The sequence below is a fragment of the Myotis myotis genome, unplaced genomic scaffold (genome assembly GCF_014108235.1).
Source record: "Myotis myotis isolate mMyoMyo1 unplaced genomic scaffold, mMyoMyo1.p scaffold_m19_p_5, whole genome shotgun sequence".
NCBI lineage: Eukaryota > Metazoa > Chordata > Mammalia > Chiroptera > Vespertilionidae > Myotis > Myotis myotis.
Window position 1 is genome coordinate 108,228,432 of NW_023416357.1, and position 23,212 is coordinate 108,251,643.

Genomic DNA, 23,212 nt, shown 5'->3' on the forward strand with positions numbered 1-23,212 from the left:
CCTGTCCCCCTCGGCAAGACAGAGGGGCACTGGAGGCTCAATGGTGTGAGGGCGGAAAGAGGAGAAAGGCTGTCGATAAGCACGAGACCAAGAATTTAGATCCAGCTCCCAGTGGGAAACGCCGCAAATAAACCCAGCAGTTCCAGGACGTAAAAGAAGGTTGTAATGCCGGCTTCAGCCTCCCCACCCACCTCCCTGGTCCTGTTAATGACAAAAATAGGAGAAGTTTGTGCTGGCATTGGGAACTGCAGATGCGTTTAACTCACGCCAGCAATTCCAAGACTTTTTACAAGAGGTAATAACCGTGAGACCACAATAGCCATGACACGGTGTGTACAATGGAATATTATTCAGCCCTGAGAATAACGGCTGAAATCATGAGAAATCCTGCCATTTGCGACAACACGGATGGGCCTCGAGGTCCTATGCTAAGTAAAATAAGGACAAATACTGTATGATGTCACTTATATGTGGAATATTTTCAACAATGAACAGAAGAGCTCACAGAGGCTGCCAACAGATGGGCTGTTAGCAGAGGGAAGGGGAGGGCCGACAGCTAGCGGTGGTCCGCCATATAGCGCCACGGAAGCTGGGCCTCGGCGGTGGCACGGCGTGGTGGTACCGACATCAGGTTCTGTGGCGTACCTGAAAGTTTTATAAATGTTCCTTCAATAAAGAAAAAGAAAGAAGAATTCCCCGCTAATTCAATAACAGAGAGTCAGGAGAGGAGGGAATGAACAATAAAAATGAACAAAATAAATGAAAGAAAAATGTCCAAATATCTTGATAATCAGAACACACAAAAAATATGCTTATCAAACTAGATGAGAAGCTAAAAGCCAGCCAAAGTCTGCTCGCCCACCAGCAACATGTCTGAGATGATGACAGTAAGAGGCAACCCAGCTAAGAGCCTCAAGTATTAAGCATCCCCTTTTTAAAAGAAAAAGAAAACTCTCCAGCAGGAAAAACAGTAACCAACATTTCAGAAAACAAATGCAAATGGGCAATAAACATGTTTAAAAGCAGCCAAAAGTTTCCCGATTAAAAGGAGGCCGTTTTCATGCGTCAGACTGTGAGGACCGACTAGCTCGCCACTGTGTGGGAAGGCGGTGTCTGGGGGGGGGGGGGGGGGAGGATCTGTGGCAAAGCCGGTGCGTCTGTGTGTAAGCAGGCTTCTTCTCAAACCCACAATGCTTCTGCAAGAGATTTCTCCTGAGCCTGGAAACAGACAGAATGCTTGCTGCTGTCATTTTTATTGTTTAATCATAAAATGTGGGGACAATCCTAACTTCCATTGCTGGGAGATTTGGTTAAATAGATACTAGTATGGCTATAGAGCTAAGTGCTATGTAAGCGCTTAAAATGATTCTGTAGATCCACACTTACTGTCACGGCAAGACAGCCATGCCATGCTGTTAAATGTATTGCAGTTATAAGACGATGTCTAAAACATAATATATATATATGCATGTATCTATATGTAAAGTGGTATATAAGACATACACATGATTTGTCTCAAATGGTACAAAGAAAATTCTAACAGCAGTTACAACCAGAAGTACAATTTTGGGTAACTTTCTAATTCTTTTATCAATTTCCTACTTTCCTACAATGTACAATTCTCATTTTAGTTTTCAAAGAAGATACTGCCATTCCCCAACACCCAGCAGGCGGGAGGAGCCCCCCTTCCCGTGCTGAGCACCCAGCTCCCCGGGAACTGCTGCTGTTAGTCGCCCATGTGTCCTCTCAGAACTAACTTATGCATAAATGTCAACATTGGGATATACACTGAGTGGCCAGATTATTATGACCACCCCATCAGTACTTCGTTGGGCCACCTTTTGCCTTCAATACTGCGGTGATTCTTCTTGGCATTGACTCCACGAGATGTTGAAAGGTGATGCAAGGAACCTGACCCCATGCCTGATGAATAGCACTGTCCAGTTCTGTGAGATTTGATGGTTGTGGAACCAGCTACCTGATGGCTCTTTTAACTTCGTCCCACAAATGCCCCATTGGATTGAGATCTGGTGATTGTGGGGGCCACCTAAGCAAGGTAAAGTCTCCCTCGTGTTCTTGAAACCACTCCTGCACAATACCAGCACCGTGGCATGGTACATTGTCTTGTTGGAAGAAGCCATCTCCATTGGGATATGCCATCAGCATGATAGGATGAGACGTTGTTCCACACGAATTAAAGGGCCCAAATCATGCCAGGAAAACATGCCCCAAATCATAACACTGCCCCCACCAGCTTGAAGGGTTGTACTCATGCATGTGGGGTTCATGCTTTCATGCTGTTTCCACCAAATTCTCACTCTGCCATCTGCATGATGCAACTGGAAACGTGATTCATCGGACCACATGACTTTTTTCCAATGCTCGACTGTCCAATCCTTGTGTTCCTGTGCGAATTGGAGACGTTTTATCTTGGTAACTGCAGACAGCAAAGGTGTTTGAACAGGCCTTCGGCTGTTTTGCTGATACTCGCTCAATGGCTCCGAGAGCCAACAATCATGCCACGTTCAAAGGCTGTTAAATCGCGTTGTTTACCCATATCTTCAGAAAAAAATCACTTCTACTGTCGTGGTAAACAACCTGCTTCCCTATTTATAATGGTCTGGCCCTCTAGCAACTTCAGAGCAAAATTATAGCTAATTTGTCTACAAACGTCAGGTGGTCATAATAATCTGGCCACTCGGTGTATATCGTTCCTTTCCACCTTCCCCACATGAGATAGTGTGCGTTCTTCACCTTGTTATTTTTAACTGAGCGGTAGCCTTCAGAACTTTTCAATTCAGTATATATGTATATTTCTTTAGCTGCCAAGCTGCTGGCACCATGTGGATATACCTTTATTTACTTATTTGCTTACTTATAGATAAATTATAATCAGAAAAAGTACAAGTATTTATATGTTGGGGACAATGGTGACCATAACAGGTGCCAGACGTCTTGATAAGTGGCATGATCATCACTTTTGAAATCGGTTATATGAATAACCAGGCAGACCAGTCACTGGGAAGTGGTAGCGCCAGACAACATAATCCAGCTCTCCCGAAGCTGGCACAGAGGAAGGGGCGTCGGAAGGTGGCCCTCGAACCGCCTGTGCACTCCTGCTCTACTGAGCTTTACGACCCGCACTACCCCCCTCCACATTCCCATCACTGCGTCCCCATCACTGTGTTAAATTACTTCCTGGTCACGCCCTACCTGTGACCTCCCTCTTCAGCTACACAGGCTCCTGAGTTATTGCAGCCACTTCTGCGAGTTCCATTATCACCCACGGGTGGGTAACACTCATATTTTTGCCTCCAGCCCAGGTGACTTCCGCCCAACCGACCAAGTAGTGACGTAGTCACCCAAGGAAAAGAAACCCACTCAGCCTAACTCGGTAAAACCCGGGGCCTGTGGGAGGTCGCAGGGTGCCATGGCATCAAGTGCCAGCACCAGGCCAGGCTGCAATGACTGCTGTGCTGTTCACGTGGTCTCTGTGCCCGATGTCAGACGCCACGGGAAGGGGGGCCACGGTTGGAGGCCACCCTTAGCAGTGGCTGGAGTGGAGTCTGTGGTATGGGGGCGGTGGGAGCATGGGGTCCTTACCAAGGGCTGGGAAGAGGAGAGTGTGGGCCTCCCTTCTGGGGCGGCTCCTCCCAGCTCTGGCTGGACAGAGTACATTCCAGGAGCTTTTTGTCCCTGCTGAGTTGGCTCAGGGTGGAGGGTGGGTGGACAGGGTGATGCCTCTAGCTCTATCCTTGGGCTGGTTGTAACCAGGACAGACATGCTGTCAGGATTCTGTGAAGTGCCTGCTGGGTGTCTGTGCTGGCCACGGTGGCCCAGACCTAAATGGAATCTTCTGGACCTTTGCTTCAGACCACAGTGTCTGTCCCGAGTTTGGGCGTGTGATAGGGAAGATTTAAAGGCCACTACTATCCTTGATTCTAACTCATCACTGGGATGGAAGGTAGGGAGGTTCGTGAACTAGAAAAATTGGGGAGCTGGGTTTCTTTGACGGTTAGGAATCACTATTGAGGGGTGTATGATGCCTTTCAGTAGGTGAGCTGTATAATCATGGATGCTTTAATTTTTATTACTATTTTGTAATCCTCACACAAGAACATGTTAAGTGATTTAAGAGAGGAGGAGAAAGAGGGGAGAGAGAGAGAGAGAGAGAGAGAGAGAGAGAGAGAGAGAGAGAGAGAGATGGATCCTTTGCCTCCCCTATGCACCCCAACCGGGGATCAAACCTGCAACCTAGGTATATGCCCTGACTAGGAATCGAGCCCATGACCTTTCAGTTCACAGGAGGACTCTGCAACCAACTGAGCCACACTGGCCAGGGCACATGGATGTTTTTAATATAAAATTTTACTTTTTATTTTATAAAGTATCTTACAGTAAGACAGACTTTTTACTGGTGCTCAGCTCTATGAATTATAACATGTGTAGAGTCATGTGACTACCACACAGTCAGGGTACAGAATATTCCATGGCTTCCAATTCCCTCACCTGCCTCTTGATGGTCACAGCACCACCACCACCCCCCAAAAAAAACAGGGACCCACGGGTTGTACTCTGTCCTTTAGCCTTCTCTGTTCGCGAGTGTCATGTAAATGGCAGCCTACAGCGCAACCCTTGTTTCACTCAGCACAATGCCTTTGCGATCCAACCTTCACAGTTCTTTAAAGAAACAATCAGTAAAGGTTTGCCTGCGTCACTTCAGTTGGAATTGTAAGGAAACTTTGGGTGAGGCCTCAGGTAATATCTTCAAGATCACATACTGCAGCTTATCAAACCCAGAGTCCACAGTTACATGAAACTGGTCCTGGAAAAAGACCTGAAAATACCACACGGCTGGGTCTGCGCCCGCAGCTCCTCCCGAGGCATTCGCTTCCCCCAGGATGCCCCGCCGATTTGCAATTAAATTGCAACCACAGCTCTGCAAACCACCCGGACTTTGGAGTGTCAGCCAGTCCCCCACGCTGCTGCTGGACCACGGCACCCATGGTCATGGTCCATAGTATGATAAAATAACCCAGTGACATCTGAGCGAGAAGGATCTAGATCAGTGGTTCTCAACCTGTGGGTCGCGACCTCTTTGGCGGTCGAACGACCCTTTCACAGGGGTCGCCTAAGACCATCCTGCATATCAGATATTTACATTACAATTCATAACAGTAGCAACATTACAGTTATGCAGTAGCAATGAAAATAATTTTATGGTTGGGTCACAACATGAGGAACTGTATTTAAAGGGCCAGAAGGTTGAGAACCACTGCTCTACATGGTTGGGTCGGCATTTCCTGAAGTGCGGGGCGTGAAGCGCTAGTGGTTAAAAACCCACTGAGGTGGCACACAGACATGACTCTAAATGCCACATGGCCACATCATTAGGAAATAACTGCCTTCCCTTTCTCATTCCATCCAAAGCTTTTGATTACATCATGGAGACAGTCTTAGGTGCTGAAATGCTGTTAACACCCTCTCACAGCTTTGATTCTGTCTTTAACAGGAAAAACGGGGCTGCCTCAGGCAGAACATGCCACAGGCAGCAGCTGAGGCTGGGACTTCATTGCGCTGTTTGGTTCCTATGACTACTCTATTTCCAACAATGGGGGGTTCTCATTTAGGATGGTGATACCAAGTTTCACATTTAAGTAAATAAGTTAAGTCAAAAGGTATGAGTGGTCATCAATACCATGTGAAGGATATGAAGTATTTCCAGATGCAGCCAAAACTGAACCGTGAGGATGGCACCCGAACGGCTGAAGGTTGAGGAACAGCGTGTCAGATTGTAGGTGGAACTGTGATGACACGGTGACGGGGGAGGAGTCTTAGACGGTGCGAGGCAAGACCAAGGCCATGTGATCACCCAGCTCTCCCACCAAAGCTCCACGCGTCAGGGGCCCCGGTCCCAGGGAGCCACCGTCACACCCACACGTGGCTGGCGTTAAGGAAACCCTGTCACCTCTGACACAATTCGTCCTCCTGAGGGCGGCTGCCTTCTTCTCTCCCTCTAGCCTCCTTGGCCCCGCCATCCCAACGTTTTCCCATCACCCTGCAGGTGCCAACTGCTGGTCACGGTGGAACAGAAACTCCTCCAGGCTGATCTTCCCGGCCCAGCCCATAACCTCTCCTTGTTAGCAAGACCCCACTGTCCGGGCTGGACTTCTGTCTATACCAAACCACCGACTCAGAGAGGTGCTCACGTCCATGCAGGCAAGTGTGTCTCTAAGCCGCGCACCTCTGAGCACCTCTGCCTTATCAACGACCGACGGCAAAAGCAGCCTGCGGGAGGGTGGGCGCCGTGCGCTGCTCTGGGCCGCCACGGCGAGCTGGGCGCAGTGACCAGCTGCAGAGCGGCCGGGGGAGGGCAGCTGGGAGCAGTGATGGCATCACAGACACCACATCCCCAGGGACTCTGTGGGCACGAACATGAGTGACAATGAGGAGCAGCAGGGATTTTGGGCTCCCGCCCTGGGGGCCAGTCCTATAACCAAATGGGTTTCTCCAACCACGGGTCATCCTGGCTCCAGGTTCTTCCCCTCCCTATGGCCTGAGAAGACCCCACTCTCCTCACCTTGACCAAGGTCCACGTCAGGCCTCTCGTTCCAGGCATCCCCAACAGCGTCGTGAGGGTCACACCCCCTCCACGCACAGCCCAGGAATAAGACCTAACATGTACTTATGACGCTAAGTCACCACAACCTTAGGAGGTGAGAGCGCTTAAAATCCTTGTCTCACAAGAATTTTAAGAAAGCCGAGCTTAGAAAGGCGATGTGCTCACGGCGGCGCTCTAAGCGCCGGAGGCTGGTGAGAACGCGGTAAAGCCCGTTTCCAAGGCCCAGCCTCGCAGGGTCATGAAAGAACAGCCGACAGGTGACACCGGCCCACAAACGTGTCCTGTGGGGTCCCCGTGTTCTATAAAAGTCGTGAATCAGTCAGACACGATTATAAACTGACAATTCACACTTTTTAAATTGCCATATTTCGAGATTTTTTCTTAAATAAAACACCCACAATAAAGCCTAGAAGACCTGGCAACACAGGGATGGCAAAATGTTTGTTGGGATTGACTGGCTGTTGTCCCCTCCAGTGGGACCAGCACTCTCTCTGAATGGGACACACACACCCCATTATCGTCCCACAGCCAGCGTTCATGTTCGTGCCCAGAGTCCCCAGGGATGTGGCATCTGTGATGCCATCACTGTTCCAAGCCGCCTCTCTCTGGGCCAGCTCTGCAGCTGGTCGCTGTGCCCAGCTCGCAGCGCCGTGCCCACAGCAGCTCAGGGCTGCCCGTCCTCCTGCTTGCTCCCCTGGGCATCCGCCACCTGAACGGGCGCATGGGCTCAGAGCTTCGTGGTGTAGGGACAGCCTTGTTTGCACAGCTGTCATCTGAATCAGGTCCAGATCCGAGTACCTATAAAAACGGCTCTGACATAAGCACCTCCCGCAGTCACTTATGCCCACTTCCTCCTCTTCGTCCTTGGCAGGGAGAACAATGGAATGAAGTCAGGTTCTTTCCCTCCCGGAGAAATGACTGGCAGAGAGAGAGTGGCCATGCGGCCCAAGAGCGTCTGGCTCGCAGAGACGTTTATGCTGGAGAAAATACAGGAAAGGAGCTTGAAGTACAAGTTTGCCACCACAGAGCTCTGCAATGACTTAACCCATTTTTCACGGAATTAATCATTCAGGTTCCACACTATTTCAGCCAGAAGTGGCCATAAGCTGGGCAGGGCTTACCAACCACTTCTGAAATGCAATTGATCCTGGGAAAGGCGACCTCCACTTTACGCCACCCCGCCATCGCGCTGGAGCAGAATGAGCGCTGGGAGATGGTTCCCTATCTTCATTACAACCACCGAAGCAGCAGCACGGTGCACGGAGGCTGCCGGAGCGGAGCGCGCTCCCCCACGATCCGCAGCTCTGGGGAAGTCGCCAGGCGCGGGCCCCAGTCAGCTCGCAGGAGACCATGGCGGCGCTCAATTCTGTTTGAAGGAAACCACACACACAAATCCCCGACATCGAGCAACGTCATCAAGGCAGCGCCTTGCCGTGCGCGTCGAGGAGGCTGGAACAAGAATGAGACGCTGAGTGACACGGGCCTTTCTCAACCTCCCAAGGACCTCAAGAGGTGACCTAAGAGCAGTGCCTGACAAAAGGCCTCGGCGAGCCCTGGGAAGAGGGACTGTGCCACCTGCCACCTGTCTGCGGTGGCCCTGCCGCCTCTTAGTCACAGCAGGCCGGGACTCCTCTCTCCGGTTCGCTCAAGGGCACCTTCAGACAGGTGCCTGCTAGTCACGCCAGGGGCCGAATTGGCAAGTATGTCAGATTCAAACGCCAGCCTGTCACCTGTAAGGGCTGGAAAGACATCAAGCCCTTGATAGAGGTCGTCATCACCGCCACCTTTGCCCCATGCACCCCATAGGCAATCATGCAGCTGCCCACCTCGCCCCCACCGTGGCCACTGCAAAGGCCTCCTGACCAGTTGCCCTGCCTCCACCCCCTCCAGTGCAGCCCGAGAGCCTTGGGACATGTAAGGTCTTGGCTGCGTAGCCCCTTCTCAGTGAGTCCTTCCATCCCGTCTAGATCTGCACCCTCCTGCCGCCGCTCCCCTCAGGCTCCCCACAGCACTGCCGGTCCCGTGTGCCATGGATGTGACGTACTTGTCCATCTCCCGACTTCTGCTCCCACCACACAGTAGGTGAGCACCGTGGGGCAGGAGTTTTGTTCCTCACTGCTCTCTCCCCAGGGATCATGACAGTACCCAGCGCAGAGTAGGTGCTCAATAAATACCTGTGGAGACGAGGGCTGGGTCACAGCATCTGAATCCTGCCTTCTCTCCCCCAGTCTCTCGAGACCCACATGTGAAAAGCCTACAAAAGCGCTGGGGCCAGCATGCAGCTTGGAGCAGACTCACCGATTCCTACTTACCCCTAAACCTAACTGTATACATTCAACAGCTGTCGACTGAGCACCCACTGTTTGCCAGGCACTGTTCTGGCTCTGGGGATACAGGCATGAACACAGCAGACAAGATCCCTGCTCTGAAGGACTTTTGAGTCCAGTGGGGGAGAGTCAGAAAAAAACACACACAAGATCATCTGAGATTGCAACAAGAAGGACGAAGTAAATAAAACAAGGTGATGCTGGCAGGGGAGCGGCGCTGGGCGGCTCAGGAAGGGTCTGAGGTAACATGTGAGCTGGAGCCACAAGATGAGAAGCGCTAGATCCAGGCGGCAGCAATGCACGCCCCTAAAGCTGAGGCTTCAGCTCCCCCACAGCCTCTCCGACCTGCCCCAAGCGGGAGCCCCTCCTCTGTGACCCCACATGCCAGGAGTGTTCTCTCAGCAAGTCTTGCCATTGGACTTCTCTGCCCCTTCAGCTCTTTAAAGAAGATCTCTTCTTTCTCATCTTTATTTTTCCAGGGTTTGGCTCGGTGCCTGGCACACAGCAGGGGGTCAATAAATGCATGCAGAACTCAAGTAATCTGAACCAACTTTATTTTATGATTTGATTGTAAGCAAAGGTGAGATCATGGGATGAATATATTTAGGAAAAACATCCTTACAAGACCACCCGTCCCCTGCAGTTGGGTTCTGTCTCCTCTTCATGCGATAGCTCTGCTTGTATCTCTATTATGATACCTGCCACCATCTGACTTACGTAGAAACTTCCATGAACATGTGATGACCCCATCGAACAACGCAGAGCCCAGTGGAGGGTCTGCGTCCTATTCATCGCTAGGTCCTCGGCACTGAGCTCAGTAACAGTCCGATGGCAAACATCAATGACCAACAACGACAGCTGACGCGCACTGGACACCTTCCACATGCCAGACATTTCTGAGCCGTGTCCTCCCCACAGCAGCCCCACGTGGCAGGGAGTGTGACCGTCCCGTGTGCACGGGGACCGAGGCACAGAGAAGCCACGGGCTGGTGGACACACTGGGCAGGAGGTGGAACTGAGGTCTCCACTCTTCATCTGATTCAAGAGCCCAAGCTTTGAATCGCTGCTGCAGTGGCCGCCCTGTCCGTCCCCACGAGTGCATCTCATCCACGCCTCTGCTCTCCCTCCCTCCACAGGCGGCTCCCAGCCAGCCGGGGGGGGGGGGGGGGGGGCCTGGGGCTCCCGCACCCAGCAGCGAGCGGAGGCCAGGGCACCCCGAGCTCACACGGCCTTCCCTTCCCCGCCAATGGCCACCTGCCCGGCGAGAGGCAAGCTTGGGGAGCCGCACTCAGACACCCTGAGTTGCTTCCGTTGAACACAGGGGAAGTCCGGGCAACTTTCTCAAGCGGAGCTCCTTTCTGTGTCCGGAGACACAGCACTGCCCCCCTCTTCCTTCGCTGAGAGGACACTGTGGAGAGAGCGAAGTGACCCCGCCCTGGGACGCGCTGAGCCTCCTGCCAGGTGCGCGGAGCGGAGCCGCACGTGGCAGCCTGGCTTTTAAAGACGCCCGGTCCGCCGTGGGCCTCACACTTTTGTTATGTTCTGTGGCTTTAAATCCTGATTCAACTACTGTATCTTTCAGTTACAGTTGACATTCAATATTATTTTATATTAGCTTCAGGTATGTGGCACAGTGGTCAGTTATTTATGTATTTCTAGTAGTCAAGTGGCACATACAGGGTTATTACACCATGGACTGCATTCCCTGTGCTGCACTTCACATCCCCGTGACTATTCTGGGACTGCCAGTTGTACTTCTTAATCTCTCTCTGTTTTTCAGCCCCCACCCCCTTCCCCTCTGGCCGCCATCAGTCTGTTCATGCTTCCAGGCCTCTGCTTCTCCTGTGTTCGTCCGTTTATTTTGTTCACTAGATTCCACATACACGTGAAATCATACGGTATCTGTCGTTCTCTGTCTGACTTATTTCTCTCAGCATCATACCCTCCAGGTCCTCCACTCAAACGGGGAGATGCCATTCTTTTTTTTGAGCCTCATAATTTTTTTCAAAAGGCATGCGCCCCTTTCCCTTGACTTGCTGTCTGACTTTTGCAACACTGACACCTGTGGGCACGTGACAACCTGGGGCAGTGGTCAGCAAACCGCGGCTCGTGAGCCACATGCGGCTCTTTGGCCCCTTGAGTGTGGCTCTTCCACAAAATACCACGTGCGGGCGCGCACGTACAGTGCGAAGTTGACTTAAAACTTTAAGTAAAGTTTATTAAGTTAATTTTAGGGGATGTTGTGGAGTGAAAGAAGATGTAGTGTCGAGGACTGAGAAAGGTATGTGGAGATGGTTTGGACATATAGAGAGGGTGAACGAAAGGAGATAGACGAAACAAGTGTACAAGACGAGTGTGGATGGGAGAGTTGGAAGGGGTCGACCTCAGCGAACGGACCTCAATCAGATTGAGGACGTTTTTAGCAAAGGCCAGCTTAGGAGTACCCTAATTAAGTTAATAGCAAGGTACCTGCCTATATAGTTTAAGTTTAAAAAATTTGGCTCTCAAAAGAAATTTCAATCGTTGTACTGTTGATATTTGGCTCTGTTCACTAATGAGTTTGCCAACCTCTGACCTGGGGAGGGACAGCCCTGGGACCTGCGGCTTTTCCACCGGAGAGCAGCGAAGAGCCCGCCCTCACCGGCCATGCTGCTTCTGCAGGGAGCCCCGCTCTCCCGAAGGCCAGCTTTCTCGCAAAGCTGCAAGTCAAAATACATTTCTAAAAATGTTTCTTCATTTTTTTTTTTTTGAAAGAGAGAGAGAGGAACATCAATGTCAAAGAGCAACATGGATGGGTTGCCTCCTTAAGCACGATGGGGCCCGAACCCTCAACCTGGGCATGTGCCCTGGCTGGGAACTGAGCCGGCAACCCTTCCGTGCCGGGGTCCACGCTCAACAACCGAGCCTCTCCTGCCAGGGCCCGGGTGCTCTTCTTAATGCTCATATCTGTGCGGAGTTCCCGTTAGGCTGGTCCCTTCCCATAAGTAACACATCAAAGCAACTGCAAGCTAGAAGCAGCGATGGGGTCACTGAGCTGGGCTTCTGCAGACTCCAGCAGGCTCCCCGGGGCTGGCGTGAGCCCCATCCCGGGAATTTTAGGTTCGACAAAGACCTGCTACCCATCGCCGAATCTCATGGGGGAAAATGCCTCATCATTTCCCCTTCACTTTCAAGCCTTCTGATTCCACGGGGGAATGCCTGGCATTAATATTAGTGTTTCTTTAACCGCTCTAACTGGTCTTTCCGAAATACCCTCTTTTAAACAAAGACGGGCAGGCCTGAGGCCTCTCAGCCACCTCAGGCAGCGAAATCCAAGAGCACTGTTTGTTTTCAATCTATTTGTTTTTACGATTACTTTCTAATCACGGCAAGTAACGCTGGCTTTCCATTTGGGGTGGTTTTCAAATGAAGTTGCTTTTAAAAATATGCATTTTAACTATATTTGCATGATGTGTGTTGGGCTTACGAATGCACAGCGCACCCCTGGAGGGTACACAGAAATGGACCCCGGAGGGCCGGGAAAGGGGACGCGTGGCGGACACGGGCGGGAACGAGGGCAGTGTCATTAGCTCTCCTCGGTCACTTCTGAAGTTTGCACTATGAGAACATAGTTTTTATTCTTAAGTATATACACTGAAGGGAAAATGATCCAGTTCTTTATGGAAAAATTATAATTTTTAAATGTGTTAACTTACCCAACAATAGTAAGAGAATAATAACAGAGGGCGTGCCAGGTGGGCAGGGATCAGGAAGGCGGTGCCAGGACCTCTGAAGCCTGGAAAACCCACCGTCAGGGGCAGGGGAGTGATGCCACGCCCAGAGCCCAGCTGGCCTCTCCCAGGACAGACCCCAGTTCTCTTACTCTGGAGAGGGCCTCTGACTTCAGAGGAGAAGAAACCCCAGATGGACAGCGCCAGGAACCCCACCGCCCCTCGCGCCCTGTGCCCTGGGGGAAGCACCCAGCCTCCCCTGCCACCCCGCTGTGGGCTGACAGGCAGCAGTGACCTCTGAAATGCTGTTATTTCCACTCGCTGGTGGCTTTTTCCCACCTCGCCAAGCTGCCCGGGACCGCAAAGCACTCAGCCCATCACTGCCGCCGCCCTGAGGAGAACACAGCGGCAGGGCAGGGCCCTGGCAGCCGCTGGCGCTGAGCCTGCCATGTGGGCGTTTGACAACTCAATGCATAGCCCGCCCAGGGGAGCCAGCCCTGGAGGGCAGTGAGTCCCAGTGGTAGGCTGGCTGGGCGACCTTTCAGACCCCTCCAGCCCAACTCAGCCCGCGCTCACCCCCCGCCCCTCAGGTCCTCAGGGGACCCCCAACAGAGAGCCCTGTGCTCCCCGGCCCCCCCACTCGGCCACTCGGGAATGATGTGTGGGCTCTCACCGGGAGGGGTGATCCTGCCGCCCGCATGCCTGTGCAGGGAGCACGCAGTGACCGCACACCGGGAGGGCCCGGGGGTGCCTGCAGGCAGCTGGGCGGCCGGCAGCCTTGAGGAACATGCCCGCACGGGTCTCACCTGCTGGTGGGGGTCAGGCCGCCCGCTCCCTCACTTCAGGACGGACGCCTTCGGGGAGATGGCACGGCGACAATCAGCACCAAAAAGGGCCCACTCCTTGGCCAGAAGCGGCCCTGCTGGCTGCAGAGACCAGCAAGGAGGGGGTCCCCGCCCCCCAGGCATCGCCGGTCTCCGGGGCAGCCGCGCTCTGGGGAGCGGATTCCACCCTCCGGAAGCTGGTACCTCACCGAAGCTGAGACCCCGCCCATCATAGATAGATCCTAATGCCAGATGTTACATGTGAGAGGCCATGATTTTAGATCCATGGTAAGTGATATTTTCGCATTTTAACCTAACAGCCTTCACTGAGGGCTGTGGGGAAAGCCATGCTTTTAAAAAATTTTCATTGCAACTTTTTCCACTGTCCCTCTGCGCTCCAGGGAGCAAAGCCAGCTCTTCAAAAGGCCAGTCCTGCTCGCCCCTCTCAATGTCCCCCAGGGCCCGGCCAGAGCTGGGCGGTGGAGGGACTGTTGTATCGTCAGCGTCCTCCCGTGACAGGAGCTGCCAGGCGAGTGGGGATTTATGGACTCGGCGGGTTCATTTAATCAGTGTGTGCGACCTCCTCCAGGACCGAGGCTGCGCAACTCCTTACGGAGATGAGTCTGCACGGACATGTAATGGTGTGTGCGGGGGTGCCCTCCCAGGCATCTGTGCACACTCAACAGCGTGGATAAGTGTGTGTCATGTGTGTGTGAGTGCGCCCTCCCAGGCATCTGTGCACACTCAACAGCGTGGATAAGTGTGTGTCATGTGTGTGCGGGTGTGCCCTCCCAGGCATCTGTGCACACTCAACAGAATAGATAAGTGTGTGTCGTGTGTGTGAGTGTGCCCTCCCAGGCATCTGTGCCCACTCAAAAGAATAGATAAGTGTGTGCCATGTGTGTGTGAGTGCGCCCTCCCAGGCATCTGTGCACACTCAACAGAATGGTTGAGTGTGTGTCATGTGTGTGTGAGCCCTCCCAGGCATCTATGCACACTCAACAGCGTGGATAAGTGTGTGTCATGTGTGTGTGTGTGAGTGTGCCCTCCCAGGCCTCTGTGCCCACTCAACAGAATAGATAAGTGTGTGCCATGTGTGTGTGAGTGCGCCCTCCCAGGCATCTGTGCACACTCAACAGAATGGTTGAGTGTGTGTCATGTGTGTGTGTGCCCTCCCAGGCATCTATGCACACTCAACAGCGTGGATAAGTGTGTGTCATGTGTGTGTGTGTGAGTGTGCCCTCCCAGGCCTCTGTGCCCACTCAACAGAATAGATAAGTGTGTGTCGTGTGTGTGTGAGTGTGCCCTCCCAGGCATCTATGCACACTCAACAGCTTTGATAAGTGTGTGTCATGTGTGTGTGAGTGTGCCCTCCCAGGCATCTGCCACTCAACAGAATATATAAGTGTGTGTCATGTGTGTGTGTGTGTGAGTGTGCCCTCCCAGGCATCTGTGCACACTCAACAGAATAGATAAGTGTGTGTCATGTGTGTGTGAGTGTGCCCTCCCAGGCATCTGTGCCCACTCAACAGAATAGATAAGTGTGTGTCGTGTGTGTGTGAGTGTGCCCTCCCAGGCATCTATGCACACTCAACAGCGTGGATAAGTGTGTGTCATGTGTGTGTGAGTGTGCCCTCCCAGGCATCTGCCACTCAACAGCGTGGATAAGTGTGTGTCATGTGTGTGTGTGTGAGTGTGCCCTCCCAGGCATCTGTGCCCACTCAACAGAATAGATAAGTGTGTGTCATGTGTGTGTGAGTGTGCCCTCCCAGGCATCTGTGCACACTCAACAGAATAGATAAGTGTGTGTCATGTGTGTGTGTGTGAGTGTGCCCTCCCAGGCATCTGTGCCCACTCAACAGAATAGATAAGTGTGTGTCGTGTGTGTGTGAGTGTGCCCTCCCAGGCATCTATGCACACTCAACAGCGTGGATAAGTGTGTGTCGTGTGTGTGTGAGTGTGCCCTCCCAGGCATCTGTGCCCACTCAACAGCGTGGATAAGTGTGTGTCGTGTGTGTGTGAGTGTGCCCTCCCAGGCATCTGTGCCCACTCAACAGAATAGATAAGTTTGTGTCGTGTGTGTGTGTGAGTGTGCCCTCCCAGGCATCTGTGCCCACTCAACAGAATAGATAAGTGTGTGTCGTGTGTGTGTGAGTGTGCCCTCCCAGGCATCTATGCACACTCAACAGCGTTGATAAGTGTGTGTCTTGTGTGTGTGAGTGTGCCCTCCCAGGCATCTGCCACTCAACAGAATATATAAGTGTGTGTCGTGTGTGTGTGTGTGAGTGTGCCCTCCCAGGCATCTGTGCCCACTCAACAGAATAGATAAGTGTGTGTCATGTGTGTGTGAGTGTGCCCTCCCAGGCATCTGTGCCCACTCAACAGAGTAGATAAGTGTGTGTCGTGTGTGTGTGAGTGTGCCCTCCCAGGCATCTATGCACACTCAACAGCGTGGATAAGTGTGTGTCATGTGTGTGTGAGTGTGCCCTCCCAGGCATCTGCCACTCAACAGAATAGATAAGTGTGTGTCATGTGTGTGTGTGTGAGTGTGCCCTCCCAGGCATCTGTGCCCACTCAACAGCGTGGATAAGTGTGTGTCGTGTGTGTGTGAGTGTGCCCTCCCAGGCATCTGTGCACACTCAACAGAATAGATACGTGTGTGTCTTGTGTGTGTGTGTGTGAGTGTGCCCTCCCAGGCATCTGTGCCCACTCAACAGAATAGATAAGTGTGTGTCGTGTGTGTGTGAGTGTGCCCTCCCAGGCATCTATGCACACTCAACAGCGTGGATAAGTGTGTGTCGTGTGTGTGTGAGTGTGCCCTCCCAGGCATCTGTGCCCACTCAACAGCGTGGATAAGTGTGTGTCATGTGTGTGTGAGTGTGCCCTCCCAGGCATCTGTGCCCACTCAACAGAATAGATAAGTGTGTGTCGTGTGTGTGTGTGAGTGTGCCCGCCCAGGCATCTGTGCCCACTCAACAGCGTGGATAAGTGTGTGTCATGTGTGTGTGAGTGTGCCCTCCCAGGCATCTGTGCCCACTCAACAGAATAGATAAGTGTGTGTCGTGTGTGTGTGCGAGTGTGCCCGCCCAGGCATCTGTGCCCACTCAACAGCGTGGATAAGTGTGTGTCATGTGTGTGTGAGTGTGCCCTCCCAGGCATCTGTGCCCACTCAACAGAATAGATAAGTGTGTGTCGTGTGTGTGTGAGTGTGCCCTCCCAGGCATCTGTGCCCACTCAACAGAATAGATAAGTGTGTGTCGTGTGTGTGTGAGTGTGCCCTCCCAGGCATCTGTGCCCACTCAACAGAATAGATAAGTGTGTGTCATGTGTGTGTGAGTGTGCCCTCCCAGGCATCTGTGCCCACTCAACAGAGTAGATAAGTGTGTGTCGTGTGTGTGTGAGTGTGCCCTCCCAGGCATCTATGCACACTCAACAGATTGGATAAGTGTGTGTCCTGTGTGTGTGAGTGTGCCCTCCCAGGCATCTGCCACTCAACAGAATAGATAAGTGTGTGTCATGTGTGTGTGTGTGAGTGTGCCCTCCCAGGCATCTGTGCCCACTCAACAGCGTGGATAAGTGTGTGTCGTGTGTGTGTGAGTGTGCCCTCCCAGGCATCTGTGCACACTCAACAGAATAGATACGTGTGTGTCATGTGTGTGTGTGTGTGAGTGTGCCCTCCCAGGCATCTGTGCCCACTCAACAGAATAGATAAGTGTGTGTCGTGTGTGTGTGAGTGTGCCCTCCCAGGCATCTATGCACACTCAACAGCGTGGATAAGTGTGTGTCGTGTGTGTGTGAGTGTGCCCTCCCAGGCATCTGTGCCCACTCAACAGCGTGGATAAGTGTGTGTCATGTGTGTGTGAGTGTGCCCTCCCAGGCATCTGTGCCCACTCAACAGAATAGATAAGTGTGTGTCGTGTGTGTGTGCGAGTGTGCCCGCCCAGGCATCTGTGCCCACTCAACAGCATGGATAAGTGTGTGTCATGTGTGTGTGAGTGTGCCCTCCCAGGCATCTGTGCCCACTCAACAGAATAGATAAGTGTGTGTCATGTGTGTGTGCGAGTGTGCCCGCCCAGGCATCTGTGCCCACTCAACAGCGTGGATAAGTGTGTGTCATGTGTGTGTGAGTGTGCCCTCCCAGGCATCTGTGCCCACTCAACAGAATAGATAAGTGTGTGTCGTGTGTGTGTGAGTGTGCCCTCCCAGGCATCTGTGCCCACTCAATAGAATAGATAAGTGTGTGTCGTGTGTGTGTGAGTGTGCCCTCCCAGGCATCTGTGCCCACTCAATAGAATAGATAAGTGTGTGTCATGTGTGTGCACACTCAACAAGCGTGGATAAGTGTGTGTTGTGTCTTGATCACTTTGTTAAAGATTCTTCTGTATTAACTATTTCCCTGGCCTCTGCCTTTGGTTTTATTCCTTCCTAAATTTTGTCCCTAAAGATTAATTTCTTGACTGCAGTGAGCTGGATAAAGCAATAGACCTTATTCTGTGTTTTTACTCTCTTTCTTATGTAAACATTGCCTCTGGGGCAAATACTGTCTTCCTTGTCTCACACGGTCCCAGACCACCATCCACAGTGAACAAATAAATACGCAGTGGATTGGAGTCTAAAATTTACAGAACGGGCTCATCTATCACGATGCAGACACCGGAGCACAGTCAATGATCACAGATTACCCTGCTCTTGCCAGCATTCCAGTGTGTTAGAGAGGCTCACCTCCTCTTCACAATGCTCCCCACCCATCGCCGAAAACCAACAAAACTCAGCCTCCCCAAGACGCCAAAACCTACTGGATGAGGCACAGCTCGTATCTCTTTATAAAAGATGAAGACGCTGGCCTGGCTGGTGTGGCTCAGTGGTTAAGCATCAACCCATGAACCAGAAGGTCATGGTTTGATTCCTGGTCATGGCTCGATCCCCAGCAGGGGGGGTGCAGGAGGCAGCCAATCAATGATTCTCTCTCACCATTGATGTTTCTATCTTTCTCTGCCGCTCCCTTCCTCTCTGAAATCAATTGAAAAAAAAGAAAAAGATGAAAAGCCTGACTGTGCAGCCTCACTCCCAGCCCTGGCGAATGAGCACCCTGAGCATGACCTTAGACCGGGGAGCGCTACCACATGGGCTGACTTGCGGATTCTCACAAGACCGTGAGGCAGGGCAGGCAGCATTCCCATTTTAAAGGGGAGCAAACTGACAACTAGAAATGTGAGGTGGCTTTTTATCGAAGGGAGGGAGCAAAAATGAAAATAAAATTGAAGCAGAACTGAAAGGAAAATTTAAGGCCAGGACCCTTGCTTGTCTCATGGAACTACTTTCCCAGCCATTAGTTAACTCCTCAGCCCATCTGGTGACAGCAGCCCAGCAGAAATCCACCCTTTTGATACTAATAGTACTGAGGTGATCCCAGTGTGGGTAGCGCAAGGATAAGGTGATCGTGGCAGCAGTGGTAACCTTCTGCCTTATCTCCATGGACCACAGAGTTCCAGGCACTGTCACACAGTGTTTCATTCACTCTTCAAAACAGCCCCTGTGAGAGTTACCAGGTGCCCTCCTCCGCCCAGCGCACGGAGATGCAGAAAGGTCACTGCCTCCAGCCCCAGCATCCAGGTGACCACCTCCAGCCTCTGGCAGGTGCTGGCCTGGTCCCTCCTCAGGGTGGTTTCACTGTGCCCATCAGGCAGGCAGCTAGCCGACCCTACCCTGCAGGCCCAGCTGCCTCGCTGGGAAGGAAACTGAAAGAAGGGAACCAGGCAAGAAGGATAGGGGAGGAGAGAGCTTCCCTGAGGGGACCTCAGGAAATACCTAAAGGGAGGTACCACCGCTGAGGGCGGGGCTCTGCTTGGGTGGCCTGACTAGGGCTGGTTCCCAAGAGAGAGCTCGGGCTGGGAGCAAGGAAGGTGCACATTGTCTCCTGGTCTCTGCCGATGGTGTCCCCTCTAGCTGTGTCACCCACCTTCAGGCACTGCGTGTCACCTCCTGGTTTACCTCTGTCTGCCCACAGCACAAAGTCTCTCCTTTGGGTTGAGGGTAAAGCTATTAATTTTCCCGTTGTCCATCCAATCTGGGCTCCGGCCCCAGGAACTTATCCCCAGGGGCTTAGCAGGGACAAGTCACATGAGACCCACTGCCAGAGCTCTGCAACTCCACTTTTAGGAAACAGTCCACCACAGAGGGCACACGGGGCAAGTCTGCCAGTGGACCCTGGCTTCCTGGTGGCCAGCGTGTGGAGCGTGGTTAGAGCACCTGCTGGAATGCACAGGTGCTGGTCCTAACTGCTTCCGTTTGCTGGGACCCTGTTCCACATGCTCCTCCCGGGGTTCCAGTTCTCACATCTGCGAAACAGTCGGGGCGGCAGGCTGGCAGGAGCATCACGTCCCCTGCCGTTCAACTTGTGGAATTCAGGAATCAAGTGGGACCGTGGGCTTTTAAGGACCTCAGAAATCCCCTTCATTTCCTCAATTAATGCTTATTACTTGAGTGATAATAAAGGGTAAAACACACAGAAATGCTCTGGAAATTATGGAAACAGCATCCAAATGGTATTACCTGAGCATAGATGGCAATTCACAAGCAGACCCCCAGGCTAATTGTTCTTTTAGAAATATGAAGGGAGAAGGGAGGGTAAGTAAGGCCCTGAGACATGGAGCTGTCAGCGTGCTTGATGTTAAATAAAACCTACCAAGACTCAGCTGAGAATTTTAGCAGAATCCAAATGTGCTATATGAAAAAAAAAAGGCACGGCTCCCATCTCGAAGGTTCACAGCTAAGCTGGCTTAGAATCACACATGCCAAGGTTAAAAATAAAAAGCAGCCATCCCTGAAAGACACGGGCCTGGGAAGGAAGCCTGAGGCGCGGCGTTGGGGGGAGCGGGAAGAGGGCAGAGACTGCAGGGCACGGGTGTTTGTTGGAGGACACAATATCTAACGGCCAGATGCCCAGAACGTTGTGATTTTTGCACATAAAAAGCACTTCCCATTGGCAAAGGGCTTCATAATGATCTCCAGCCTTTCCCCCGAGGAAACCCTGCTGTGCAGGAGAGTGTGGCCATGACGGACCCACACAGGGCTCTGCGGGTGCAAGCACTGGCGTCCCCCGCCTGGGGCCGGGCTCCGGCGCTGTCCCTGCTCGCCTCAGATGCCCAGATGGGTACCTGTGGGTCACGGCTTGGAAAGCACCAGACCAGCCTTTCTGGGCCACCCTATGCCACCGAGCCAACATAATGGCATTGGGCCACCCCCAGGCCAGCTATCCCTCTGGGCTCTGCAGGGGACAGACAGACTACATGCCTGCCTGTCTCCCGAGCATGGCACGTGTGCCACCCTTGCTCCCACAACCATGGCCATTGAAGGCTAACCGGCAAAGATGGATGTCAGCCCCTTGCCCCGCTTCTTGCAATCCAGGGCCCCTTTATGAGCCTAGTGGGGTCCTTCTAATAAAGTTGTCCTTTGCCCAGTATACTTAGGACTTCCTAATTCCTAATGGGTTTATTTTTATACAAATTTTAAAAATTAGCCTCAGCTACTGTGCAGTTACCTTCCCCAGTTCCAATCCTAGGAAGACCTTTCTAGAAAGTCTACAGGGGGTCAGGGGAATGTGGGGAAGTGTGGGAGCCATGTGTTATGGGGAACCTATACATTATATCTTCCCCAGGATACCCCGATCAGCCAACACATGGGCCAGGCCCACACCTCAGCACCGTACAGGGCTTGGGAGGTACATGGACAGTGGCAGCTGCCACCTTCCAGAAGCTTCAGGCTGCCCCCAGACCTACCAACCTGGGTGACTCTCACCCTCAGCACTGCAGCCAGCGGAGGAGTGGACTGGCTGCTCCTACAACCCTGGCCAATCTTCATCTGAGTGCTAACAGTATCCCAAACTCCCTATCTTGGCGGCTGGTCTAGAAGCGTCACCTAGTTGGCGTGATAAAGCAGTAGGAAGGCCTGGGGCCAGCCAGGGCACAGGCTGCTTCTGTGCCGTGTGATGGATGAGAACACCAAGGCTCAAAGTGTTTTAGGGATTTGCTCAAGCTAAGTGAGAGCCAAGCCTCAGATCCAGGCATCCTTTCCCTGGCTACAACCAGGAACTCGGGGTCAGAGGGACGGGTCTGAGCCCAGCTAACACAGCAAAACCTGGGGCTGGACGTGAACCTGCAGAAGGGAACCTCCTCCTCCGGCACCTTGGGTGCCCTCGCTCATCCGGTTGGAACTGTGGGGACCTCCCGAAGCACAGAGCCCTGTCGCCAAGGTCCTCCTGTTCTACTTTCCATCCTTCTCAGGGCGGAGGCCAGGGGAGGCTGTGGAGGCGTCCTCCCTGCCCTTCCCTGGGCACCATGCTCCATCCCAAAGGCTGGGCAGGGAGTCGCCCGCTGCCCGCCCTGAATCGGCTAGAGCCCTCCCTTCCCTGCAGTGACAACGGCCTTTGCCATTCAAGAAACCGCGTGTCCAAAGAATCCGAAGTTCTGGGTAACCCCACGCGTGTCAGCCTGAGCCCACACGACCAGCCGGTGACGGGGAGAGAAAACGCAGGGGTGGCTCCGAGCATGAAGCGGGTGGGGAGCAGGCGCGCTCGGGGCGGCCCCCTTACCTGTACCAGTCCAGCCCGCGCCCGTAGTTCCTGTCGAAGAAGTGGGGCTCGGTGCCCAAGGCCCGCACGTCCGGGTGCACGCGGATGAACTCCAGCACGGCGCGCGTGCCGCCCTTCTTCACGCCCACAATCAGGGCCTGGGGCAGCCGCTTGGTGCCCGGCCTCGGGGAGCCCGAGAGGTTGGCGGGCGCGGGGCGCGGGGCGGGCGCGCGGGGCGGCGGCCCCGGGGGGTCGCAGGGGCGGGGCCCCGGGACAACTTTCGGGACGTCCGCGCGGGGGCCGCGGGGGCAGCGGGGCGCGCGGAGGAGGCGACTCCGGCCCAGGTCGTCGCAGCAGCACAGGAGGCTGTAGCACAGGTAAGTGCAGGAGAGCGAGAGCGTGAAGGCGAAGAGCAGCCGGCGCGCCCTCCGCGGCTGAGGTGGCCCCGCGCGGCCCGGGACCCTAAAGGCCATGGCTCCCTGGGCGCGCGCCGGGGGGCATGGCTTCCGAGGGGGCGCTGGCGGCGAGCTCCCGGGGCCCCGCGGCCGCCTAGAGGGCTCGGGCGGCGCCGCCTGGGCCACGCGGGTCAGCCGTGGGGCGGCCGTCCTTTCCCGGCGCTGCCGGCGGGGCGCGCCCCGTGCCCGGGGGCCCGGGGGTGGTCGCTCCTGGGGGCGCCGGCAGAGGCGCCTCCCACATCGCCCCGTCCTAGGCGGCGGGGCTCCCGGCGGCGGGGCGACTCCCGGCGCTGCTCGGCCCTTCGACGCGAAGGGTTGGGAGCGCACCCGGCGCCCGCAGCCCCATCCCCGACCCGGCGGCGGCGCGGCCGTGCGGTGGCGGCGGCCGCTCGGGGGCGCTCGCGCGGCCGCGCTCCGGCTCCTCGGAAAGGCGAGCGGCGCTGCCGGCTCTATTTAAGGAGCCGCCTGACGTCAGCCGCGCGGTCCCCCGAGCCCGCGCCCCGCCCGGGGACCCGGCCCGCCCCATCCTGCGTCCCGCCCCGGACACACACCCGGCCCGGCCCACGCAGGCCGCGCCCTAGGGCGCCCTGGCCGGCGAGGGGGTAGGGGGTGGAGGCATTCGCTCGGTCAGGAGCTGGACACCCCACGCGCTGGCCTCCCGACGCCGGGTGGGAGCCCGGGTCGAGATGGCGCCAGCAGCCGGAC

General features: G+C 54.0%; 1 protein-coding gene across 1 annotated transcript in view; it reads right to left on the minus strand.

The window, feature by feature from the left end:
• Window positions 1-22,918, minus strand: part of HS3ST2 (heparan sulfate-glucosamine 3-sulfotransferase 2) — an 86,434-nt gene extending 63,516 nt beyond the window's left edge. The window contains exon 1 of the mRNA XM_036309632.1: window positions 22,074-22,918. Coding sequence (XP_036165525.1) covers window positions 22,074-22,525 — 452 coding nt within the window. The 5' untranslated portion in view covers window positions 22,526-22,918. The remainder of the gene's footprint in view (window positions 1-22,073) is intronic.
• Between the last annotated feature and the right edge of the window lie 294 nt (window positions 22,919-23,212).